At 37.1% G+C, this 11,491-nt stretch overlaps 3 protein-coding genes across 3 annotated transcripts in view; all 3 read left to right on the top strand.

Annotated features, from left to right (window-relative positions):
* The window catches only part of LOC141297538 (uncharacterized), a 14,120-nt gene extending 10,327 nt beyond the window's left edge, over positions 1–3,793 (top strand). The window contains exons 3-9 of the mRNA XM_073827959.1: positions 6–221; positions 806–1,195; positions 1,281–1,352; positions 1,607–1,999; positions 2,155–2,556; positions 2,636–2,716; positions 3,375–3,793. Coding sequence (XP_073684060.1) covers positions 6–221; positions 806–1,195; positions 1,281–1,352; positions 1,607–1,999; positions 2,155–2,556; positions 2,636–2,716; positions 3,375–3,793 — 1,973 coding nt within the window. The remainder of the gene's footprint in view (positions 1–5; positions 222–805; positions 1,196–1,280; positions 1,353–1,606; positions 2,000–2,154; positions 2,557–2,635; positions 2,717–3,374) is intronic.
* A 53-nt stretch (positions 3,794–3,846) lies between these two features.
* Positions 3,847–9,453, top strand: LOC141297537 (uncharacterized). Its single transcript, XM_073827958.1, has 8 exons — positions 3,847–3,922; positions 4,467–4,871; positions 6,252–6,641; positions 6,726–6,797; positions 7,060–7,452; positions 7,532–7,936; positions 8,020–8,100; positions 9,035–9,453. The coding sequence occupies exons 1-8, from the start codon at positions 3,847–3,849 to the stop codon at positions 9,451–9,453; spliced, it is 2,241 nt and encodes a 746-aa protein (XP_073684059.1).
* Positions 9,454–9,510: 57 nt separating this feature from the next.
* Positions 9,511–11,491, top strand: part of LOC141297536 (alpha-tectorin-like) — a 42,188-nt gene continuing 40,207 nt past the window's right edge. The window contains exons 1-3 of the mRNA XM_073827957.1: positions 9,511–9,580; positions 10,116–10,514; positions 11,099–11,488. Of these exons, the coding sequence (XP_073684058.1) occupies positions 9,511–9,580; positions 10,116–10,514; positions 11,099–11,488 (859 nt within the window). The remainder of the gene's footprint in view (positions 9,581–10,115; positions 10,515–11,098; positions 11,489–11,491) is intronic.

Raw genomic sequence — 11,491 nt, 5'->3', positions numbered from 1 at the left:
TACAGGATGTGGTGGTTACGCTGGACTGTATCTCAGCGGTTCACATCCAACAATTGAGGATGGAGTGGTGACCCGTGAAGTTTTGGGAAGTTACATGTGGTCTTACCAGTGTGGCGAATACACATCCACATCCATCCAAGTCAAAGCCTGTCCAGGAGATTATTACGTCTATGAACTTGTCAAGCCAGATGCGTCGATGTACATGCCTTCATACTGTGCAGGTGCAATTTTAACTTTTTTTATGTGGAATATTTTTGAGATGATTTTCTTTTTTTAAATGTCAGTATCAAGAGTAAATGGTCTATCATTTATATATTATTAAGATATAGATTATAGACTATTATATAAGATAAGAATTTAACATACATCTTAATGAATTAGTTATTGAAATGAAATATGTTTTAACCAGATAACCTTAGTGGTGCGCAGTCCATTAACCAGTCTGTAAGTTTCCTCACATCCACCATATGAGCACCAAATGCTCATGTTAGTTTTAACATAATCTCTCCAATCTCACAACTTTAAACAAATCATTTAACATGTAATATGCATAATATATGACCATGCTGTAATATTACCACACAGTCCTTTTGGGCTTATTTAAAGTCCAATCATTGCCAATAAATGTTTTCTTATTTGCGTAGCTTTTTAGATTCTTGCCCGAATTTGAGCCTGTCTGCACAACACTGGTTAAAATATAACAGAAAGTTATGTTTTCCCATCATTGTGTTTTCTTATGTAATACTCTAAACTTCTTTCATGCACAAACAGTATTTTAACAGTACTTTTGCAAACTTTATATCAGTTGCTTTCCAAAGCATCAGCAGTGATCCCTGCCACAACTATGAGTCTCTGGATCGTCCCTGGAGAGCCAACAATGAAAGCGGAGACTGGATTTGTGATGAATCTTTCTCCTGGAATGGCTGGTACCGGCTTTTCTACTATGGAATGAACATCCAGATGCCAGAGACCTGTGTTAATTCATACAGCTGTAACACAGACTATAATCTGTGGCTCAATGGTCCTCACCCTCAGATAGAGGATGGAGTGGTGACCAGAGAGGTCTGTGGAGGGTCTTATTGGGGCGGCTGCTGTGATTACAAGTCAAACCCCATCAGAGTGAAAGCGTGTCCAGGCAATTACTATGTCTATGAACTTGTCAATCCACAAGTCTGGTGTGCCGGATACTGCACAGGTACCTTTTTCTTTTTCTTTTTAATCATTTTTACATTTTAAAATATTTCTTCAAATGACTTTTTATTTATTTTTTTAAATGTAAGATGTCAGCACAATTTCACAAGTGGTTTCCACTGTGAGTCCAGATATAATCACTGGAACCAGCATCACCTTGAGTAAGTTGTATACAGTATATAATAATAATATATGAATAAGATTATTAAAAGTATGCTTAATATGCCCCCCATTCCAAAATTTTAACTATAGTTAAAATGACACCTCTTCTCCATTAACTTCTAGCATCACTATTTCATGTAATGCACAGTGCAAATTGTTTAACTGTCTGATTATTTTTACTGTGTTTGAATGGTTTGACCACACAAAGATTTGATTTCATCTTTTACTCTCTTTTAATCTCTTACTAACCCAGATTATGATCCATGCAATAACTACAACACACTCGACAACCACTGGAGAAGCACACTCAATTACTGGTATTGGTATGGCTATATAAATGGACATGATGACACTCGTGTTGAATGGGATGGCTGGTATCGACTCTTCATTAATGGATCAAGTGCTCAGATGCCTGATTGGTGTATATCTTACATGTCATGTGGAGGTTATAGTTCTCTGTGGCTTGATGGCTCTCATCCTCAGCTAGAAGATGGAGTTGTTACTCGTGAAATTTACGGCTCTCGCTATGAGCAGTGCAGTCACTACAGATCTGAACCAATCCAAGTCAAAGCTTGTTCTGGTAGTTACTACGTCTACAAATTTACCAGACCAAAGGTTTCAATCCCAGCTCCTGTATATTGTGCAGGTATATACATTCATCATTATATTTGACATGCGTATGATTGAACTTTATAGACTTTCATTCGATAACTACCTTTGCAGACCTGTTCATGATTATCTGATACTTGGACATGTTTAATCTTAAGCATGTAATGCACTCTTTTTGCTTTTTTAAAACAGTGTCTTTCACCACCCCAAGCGATGATCCCTGCTACAACTACACAAGTCTGGATGAGCCTTGGAGAGCCACAGACAACTATTACTATAATAACTATTACTACTATGGCATGTGTGATTATAATGTGGAGTGGAATGGCTGGTACAGGCTGTTCTACAATGGTCAAAATGCTCAGATGCCAGAATCATGTGTTAATCAGTACATGTGTGGCACTTATGAGCCACTGTGGCTCAACAGCCCTCATCCACAGCTGGAAGATGGAGTGGTCACCCGTCAGGTCTGTATCTCCTCATCGAGTGGCTGTTGTGATTACTCATCCCATGCTATACAAGTCAAAGCCTGTCCAGGAGATTACTATGTTTATGAGTTTGTCAAGCCAACAGGTTGTGGAGCTTACTGTGCAGGTGAGCATTGCGTCACATTCTGTCTTTTTTGGGTTTTGTTTTAAAATGGTGTTGATTATAAAGTTGTTCTTAATACCAGAAGTCTCAAGTCAGTCCATCCCATCAGTGTCTACAACAATCCCACCCACAGTATCCATCACTCCACCAATCACATCCACTGGTAAAGTATTGTTTTGGCTTCCACCTTTGCAAGCAACATATTTTATTTATTCGTTTATTTATGTTTTCATGTGTATGTTTTCAAAAAACAAACAAACAGATTAGACAGAAGTAAGACAGCTCAGAGAATGAGTATACAATTCAAATGAGAAGGAAAGGACTTTTCTAGACTCACCTTCTGCATTGCACTTGACTGAACCCTTTTGCTGCATTAACACTTTACAATGAAGTACAAAACAGAGAATGCATTTTAAACTGTGGAAATAAATCTGAGTGAACAACTGTAAAAGAACTTAACTTTATAAATATTGAAAAGGATTTATCAATCTTTCGTAAGTCATTTCAGAACCACAAAATGTTAGCAGACCTCAACCATCAGAGGCAGGAAATTTCTTGATAGCATTTATGTACATGGATGAAAGGTAAAATTGTTGGAGAGAAATTTGATAGTCTTACATATGTTCATATAATTTTGTAGAGTATGTTTGTTGCTGATTTGGCTCAAAGAAAACACAAAATGCTCTGAAAACAGAAAATATAGTGGGAGTTGAAGAATGCTCTAATGATTACAATTCCATACTACAAATACAAGTACAACTATAAATAAGTATGCAATATTCTTCAACATGTCCCCCCCCCAATGTGTCCATTATCAACAGCTCCCCCTGTTGACCCCTGCTACAACTACAATGTACTGGATGATCCATGGAGATCCACCAACAATCGACATTCCTCTCAACTAATGTGTGACACTTGGGTCAGCTGGAACGGCTGGTACCGTCTCTTCATTCAGGGTCAGAGCGTTCAGATGCCAGACACATGTGTTTCTGAGTATAGTTGTGGCACTCATGCTCCACTGTGGCTGAGCGGAGGACATCCAACAGTTGAGGATGGAGTGGTCACTCGAGATGTCTGCGGTCACTATAGCAATAACTGCTGCCATTTCCAATCCAATCCCATTAAAGTCAAAGCCTGTCCAGGAGATTATTATGTCTATGAGTTTGTGAGCCCAACTGCCTGTGAAATGGCATACTGTGCAGGTAAATATATTTACAACATGTGGCCTATGTTTATGTAAGAGATTATTATTTTTTTATGTAATATTCTTTTTTTTTTTTACTGTCTACTGTCATGTCAGAGACAACCACAATCGAAACTACAACCACAACCACAACCACAGAAACTACCATTGAAACCACAACGACTGGTAATATAATATGTTGTATTACAGTCTGGTTGATTATTGCTGTACATGAACAAATCAGACCCATGTTATGTGTTTGTGACACATGTAAAGAGTTTATCACATTGAATAGTGTTAAATCTATTGTTGCAGAACTAATTCATTTGCAGATAACTAATTGTTTACCTGTAATATTTTGGTTTTCACTATTAACTTACTATAACATTTGCCTCAAACTCCTGATAGCTGTTTATTAATCATTAGTAAGGTAATTGTTAGATTAGGAATTGGGTGAGATTAAGGGTGTAGAATATGGTCATGCAGAATATGTGCTTTATAAGTGCTAATAAACAGCCAATATTCCCGTAATATGCATGCTATAGTAAGCAACTAGTTAATAAAGAGCATTGGACCTTATACTAAATTGTAAGCCTATTTTTATTTTATTTTATTTTATTTGCAGTTTTTTTCTGACATTAAAAAAATAAGTAAATAAGTATACAGTATATCATATACTGTACTATCTTAGTATCTTACAACACTGTCATTTTTGTCTTTATCCTCTTAGAATTTTCAACTTCCATCTCTGATCCATGCTATAGTTATAACACTCTTGATGAATACTGGAGAGATATACGGCAAAACCAATATCAGTACTATGACCATGATGACACCCATGTTGAATGGAGTGGCTGGTATCGGCTGTATTTGAATGGAGAAAGTGCCCAGATGTCTGAGTGGTGTGTGAATACTGTAGGATGTGGTGGTTACACTGGACTCTATCTCAGCGGTTCTCATCCAACACTTGAGGATGGAGTGGTGACCCGTGAAGTTTTGGGAAGTTATGTGTGGTCTAACCAGTGTGGCTCCTACACATCCCCATCCATCCAAGTCAAAGCTTGTCCTGGAAATTATTACGTCTATGAACTTGTCAAGCCAGATCTGTCGATCTACATGCCGTCATATTGTGCAGGTGCAATTTTAACTTATTTTCTCTAGGAATTTTTGTGATGATTTTCTTTTTTTAAATGTTAGTATCAAGACTAAATGGTCTATTATTTATAAATTCTGAAGATAATTTAAAGGGGTCATCGGATACAAAGCTAATTTTTACATGTAGTTTACACATTAATGTGTGTTGGCAGTTTGTGTAAACAACCACCCTCCAATGACAAAAATCCACCCAGTGTTTTTTTTTATCTTTAAAAGTAATATCCCCTTTTTAAAATCAGGTCATTCTCAGTTTCTTGTCCATGTGACGGCACACTAACAGAGGCCGCTCCCACGATAATAGATTGACATGAGCTCCTTACCTTAGACCCGCCCTCACCGAGCTGAATCAGTCCGACTCTGATCGCCATTGTGTCGACTCAGGTGCAGACATAAATGTCTTCGATAGCAGTCGTCATTTGCGCTAGACATCTGAGCCGCTGAAGACACAGAGGATAACGTTACTTTACTTTTTAAAAGGAAAGCGCAGATCCCGATCTACATATGCGTCCACTGTTCGTGCGAATCATTCGTGATGCAGCTTCACCCACAGCAGAAGTGAGTATAAGGGTTTTTTATGTATCTTTGCAAATGGCTTTTCTTAATAATGTTCTTGTTGGCAAGTTTCGCGGCTAAATGCGGCTAAAGTAAACATCACGTCTCATCATCTCATGGCAGAGAGGGGTGGGGCAAGCAGAGCTCATTTGCATTTATAGGGACCGTACAATAAAATGAGTTGTTATTTTTGTAGAGCTGATTTTGACAAGGTAAAGGGTGTTTTTTTACACTATTGAGAATTTTTAACCAAAGTATATTATAGACTTTTCATTAAGACCATAAAGAATCATATGAACTTGTGGAAAATGGACATCCGATGACCCCTTTAGCATACATCTCAATGAATTAGTTAATGAAATAAAATATGTTTTAACCAGATAACCTTAGTGGTGCACAGTCCATTAACCAGTCTGTAAGTTTCCTCACACCCATGAGCACCAAATGCTCATGTTAGTTTTAACACAATTCCTCAAATCTCACGTCTTTGAACCAATCATTTAATATGTAATATGTATAATGTATGAGCATGGTCTAATTATACCACAAAGTCCTTTTGGGCTCATTTAAAGTCCTATCATTGCCAATAAATGTTTACTTACTGATGAAAAGGTTTAACAAAATAATATTTGATCTTGAATGTGCAAACTCTATCTTGCCCCAATTTGGGCCTGACTGCACAACACTGGTTAAAATACAATTGCTCAATGTTTATGTTTTCCCATCATTGTGTTTTACGATGTAATACTCTAAGCTTCTTAAATACACATGCAGTAATTTAACAGTATTTTTGAAAACTCCATTACAGTTGCTTTCCAAAGCATCAGCAGTGATCCCTGCCACAACTATCAGTATCTGGATCGTCCCTGGAGAGCCAACAATGAAAGTGGAGACTGGATTTGTGATGAATCTTTCTCCTGGAATGGCTGGTACCGGCTTTTCTACTATGGAATGAACATCCAGATGCCAGAGACCTGTGTTAATTCATACAGCTGTAACACAGACTATAATCTCTGGCTCAATGGTCCTCACCCTCAGATAGAGGATGGAGTGGTGACCAGAGAGGTCTGTGGAGGGTCTTATTGGGGCGGCTGTTGTGATTACAAGTCAAAACCCATCAGAGTGAAAGCATGTCCAGGCAATTACTATGTCTATGAACTTGTGAATCCACAAATTTGGTGTTCAGGATACTGCACAGGTACCATGCTTTTTCACAAGTACTTTAAACATTTTAAAATGATTTCAGTAATGGCTGATTGTTATTTCCTTTTTTTATTGTAAGATGTCAGCACTATTTCACAGGTAGTTTCCACTGTAAGTCCAGATATAATCACTGGATCGAGCATCACCCCGAGTAAGTTGTATTCAGTATATAATTATACTAATACTAATAATAATAGTTATATATGAAAAAGATTACTACAAGTATCCGTAATTTGTAGTTTTTCTCTTCCAACGATTCTAAACTTTAAATTAGCAACTTTTATTCATGACACTCATGCATCACTTTTTCATGCACAGTAAAAACAGTGGACGTATCTAATAATTATTATGTTTTGACTGGTTTTCCTTCACAAAGTTTCTTGTTTTGATCTCATCATCTCTCATTAATACAGATTATGACCCGTGTAATAACTACAACACACTCGACAACCACTGGAGAAGCACACTCAACTACTGGTATTGGTATGGCTATATAAATGGACATGATGACACTCGTGTTGAATGGGATGGCTGGTATCGACTCTTCATTAATGAGTCGAATGCTCAGATGCCTGAGGGATGTGCATCTTACATGAACTGTGGAGGTTTTAGTGCTCTGTGGCTTGGTGGCTCTCATCCTCAGCTAGAAGATGGTGTTGTTACCCGTGAAATTTACGGCTCTCGTGATTATCAGTGCAGTCGCTACAGATCTGAACCAATCCAAGTCAAAGCTTGTCCTGGAGATTATTACGTCTACAAATTTACCAGACCAACTGTTTCGATCCCAGCTCCTGTATATTGTGCAGGTACATTAATTGATTCTTTATATTTGACATGCTTATTATGAATTTTGTTCTAGACTTTCTTTTTACTATTTTATCATAGTACCTATCACCACCCCAAGTGCTGATCCCTGCTACACCTACACCAGTCTGGATGAACCTTGGAGAGCCACAGACAACTATTACTATAATAACTATTATAACTATCATGTCATGTGTGATTATAATGTGGAGTGGAATGGCTGGTACAGGCTGTTCTACAATGGTCAAAATGCCCAGATGCCAGAATCAACTGTTAGTGGAGGCATGTGTGGCACTTATGAGCCACTGTGGCTCAACGGCCCTCATCCACAGCTGGAAGACGGAGTGGTCACCCGACAGGTCTGTATCTCCTCATGGAGTGCCTACTGTGATTACACATCCCACCCTATAAGAGTCAAAGCATGTCCAGGAAAATACTACGTTTATGAGTTTGTCAAGCCTATATCTTGTGGAGCTTACTGTGCAGGTGAGCATTTAGTTGCATTTTGTATTTTTTGGGTTTAATTTCTTTGAAAATGTTGCTGATTATAAAGTTGTTCTTAATACCAGAAGTCTCAAGTCAGTTCATCACATCAGCGTCAACAACAATCCCACCCACAGTATCCATTACTCCACCAATCACAACCACTGGTAAAGTATTGTCTTGACTTCCACTTTTGCAAGTATCTTATTTTATTTATTTATTCTTTTTTTTAATGTGACCCATTACATAAGGGTGTAAAACAATTAATAGTAAAATTAATTTATCCACAAAAAAACAACAACAAAAAAACAACAACAGATTAGACAGAAGTAAGACAGCTCAGAGAATGAGTATACAATTCAAATGAGAAGGAAAGGACTTCTCTAGACTCACCTTCTGCATTGCACTTGACTGAATCCTATTGCTGTATTAACTCTTTACAATGAAGTACAAAACAAAGAATGCATTTTAAACTATGGAAATAAATTTGAGTGAACAACTGTAAAAGAACTTAGCTTCTTGAATATTGAAAAGGGTTTATCAAACTTTCATTAGTCATTTCAGAACCACAAAATGTTAGCAGACCTCAACCATCAGAGGCAGGAAATTTCTTAATAGCATTTATGTACATGGATAAAAAGGTAAAAGAGTTGGAGAGAAATTTGATAGTCTTACATATGTTCATATAATTTTATAGTGTATGTTTGTTGCTGATTTGGCTCAAAGAAAACACAAAATGCTCTGAAAAAAGAAAATATAGTGGGAGTTTTCTAATTCTCTAATGATTACAATTCCATACTACAAATACAAGTACAACTACACCATAAAAAGTTTTCACCAGTTTCAGCTTAAAAACGTAAGTTTAGCAGCTGCCTTAAAATGTTAAGTTAAATCAACTCAAGTCATTTAAACTCACAAGTTAAATCAACTAATTGTTATTGTAATAAGTTAAAATGACTTGTAGTTTTAAGTTGATTTAACATAAAAACTTAAGGCAGCTGCTGAACTTTTAAGTTAAATCTGGTGAAAACTTTTTACAGTGTATAAATATGTAATATTCTTCAACATGTTTTTTCCCCCTAATGTGTCCATTATCAACAGCTCCCCCTGTTGACCCCTGCTACCACTACAATGTCCTGGATGATCCATGGAGAGCCACCAACAATCAACATTCCTCTCAACTAATGTGTGACTATTGGGTCAGCTGGAACGGCTGGTACCGTCTCTTCATTCAGGGTCAGAGCGTTCAGATGCCAGACACATGTGTTTCTGAATATAGTTGTGGCACTCATGCTCCACTGTGGCTGAGCGGAGGACATCCAACAGTTGAGGATGGAGTGGTCACTCGAGATGTCTGCGGTCACTGGAGCAATAACTGCTGCCATTTCCAATCCAATCCCATTAAAGTCAAAGCCTGTCCAGGAGATTATTACGTCTATGAGTTTGTGAGCCCAACTGCCTGTGAAATGGCATACTGTGCAGGTAAATATATTTACACCATGTGGCCTATGTTTATGTAAGAGATTATTATTTTTTTATGTAATATTCTTTTTTTTTTTTTTTTACTGTCTACTGTCATGTCAGAGACAACCACAATCGAAACTACAACCACAACCACAGAAACAACCATTGAAACCACAACGACTGGTAATATAATATGTTGTATTACAGTCTGGTTGATTATTGCTGTACATGAACAAATCAGACCCATGTTATGTGTTTGTGACACATGTAAAGAGTTTATCACTTTGAATAGTGTTAAATCTATTGTTGCAGAACTAATTCATTTGCAGATAACTAATTGTTTACCTGTAATATTTTGGTTTTCACTATTAACTTACTATAACATTTGCCTCAAACTCCTGATAACTGTTTATTAATCATTAGTAAGGTAATTGTTAAGGTTAGGAATTGGGTGAGATTAAGGATGTAGAATATGATCATGCGGAATATTATAAGTGCTAATAAACAGCCAATATTCCCGTAATATGCATGCTAGTAAGCAACTAGTTAATAAAGAGCATTGGACCTTATAATAAATTGTTAGCCTGTTTTTATTTTATTTTATTTGCAGTTTTTTTTCTGACTATAAAAAAATAAGTAAATAAGTATTCAGTATATCATATACTGTACTATCTTAGTGTCTTATACAACACTGTCATTTTTGTCTATGTTCTCTTAGAATCTTCAACTTCCATCTCTGATCCATGCTATAATTATAACACTCTTGATGAATACTGGAGAGATATACGGCAAAACCAGTACTATGACCATGATGACAGCCATGTTGAATGGAGTGGCTGGTATCGGCTGTATTTGAATGGAGAAAGTGCCCAGATGTCTGAGTGGTGTGTGAGTAATACAGGATGTGGTGGTTACTCTGGACTGTATCTCAGCGGTTCACATCCAACAATTGTGGATGGAGTGGTGACTCGTGAAGTTTTGGGAAGTTACATGTGGTCTTACCAGTGTGGCGAATACACATCCACATCCATCCAAGTCAAAGCCTGTCCAGGAGATTATTACGTCTATGAACTTGTCAAGCCAGATGCGTCGATGTACATGCCTTCATACTGTGCAGGTGCAATTTTAACTTTTTTTATGTGGAATATTTTTGAGATGATTTTCTTTTTTTAAATGTCAGTATCAAGAGTAAATGGTCTATCATTTATATATTATTAAGATATAGATTATAGACTATTATATAAGATAAGAATTTAACATACATCTTAATGAATTAGTTATTGAAATGAAATATGTTTTAACCAGATAACCTTAGTGGTGCGCAGTCCATTAACCAGTCTGTAAGTTTCCTCACATCCACCATATGAGCACCAAATGCTCATGTTAGTTTTAACATAATCTCTCCAATCTCACAACTTTAAACAAATCATTTAACATGTAATATGCATAATATATGACCATGCTGTAATATTACCACACAGTCCTTTTGGGCTTATTTAAAGTCCAATCATTGCCAATAAATGTTTTCTTATTTGCATAGCTTTTTAGATTCTTGCCCGAATTTGAGCCTGACTGCACAACACTGGTTAAAATATAACAGAAAGTTATGTTTTCCCATCATTGTGTTTTCTTATGTAATACTCTAAACTTCTTTCATGCACAAACAGTATTTTAACAGTACTTTTGCAAACTTTATATCAGTTGCTTTCCAAAGCATCAGCAGTGATCCCTGCCACAACTATCAGTATCTGGATCGTCCCTGGAGAGCCAACAATGAAAGTGGAGACTGGATTTGTGATGAATCTTTCTCCTGGAATGGCTGGTATCGGCTTTTCTACTATGGAATGAACATCCAGATGCCAGAGAGCTGTGTTAATTCATACAGCTGTAACACAGACTATAATCTCTGGCTCAATGGTCCTCACCCTCAGATAGAGGATGGAGTGGTGACCAGAGAGGTCTGTGGAGGGTCTTATTGGGGCGGCTGCTGTGATTACAAGTCAAAACCCATCAGAGTGAAAGCATGTCCAGGCAATTACTATGTCTATGAACTTGTGAATCCACAAATTTGGTGTTCAGGATACTGCACAGGTA

Source organism: Garra rufa, chromosome 22 (genome assembly GCF_049309525.1).
Source record: "Garra rufa chromosome 22, GarRuf1.0, whole genome shotgun sequence".
In the NCBI taxonomy this organism is placed as follows: domain Eukaryota; kingdom Metazoa; phylum Chordata; class Actinopteri; order Cypriniformes; family Cyprinidae; genus Garra; species Garra rufa.
Note: the sequence above shows the minus strand (reverse complement) of the source record. Positions and strands in the feature narration are given on the sequence as shown.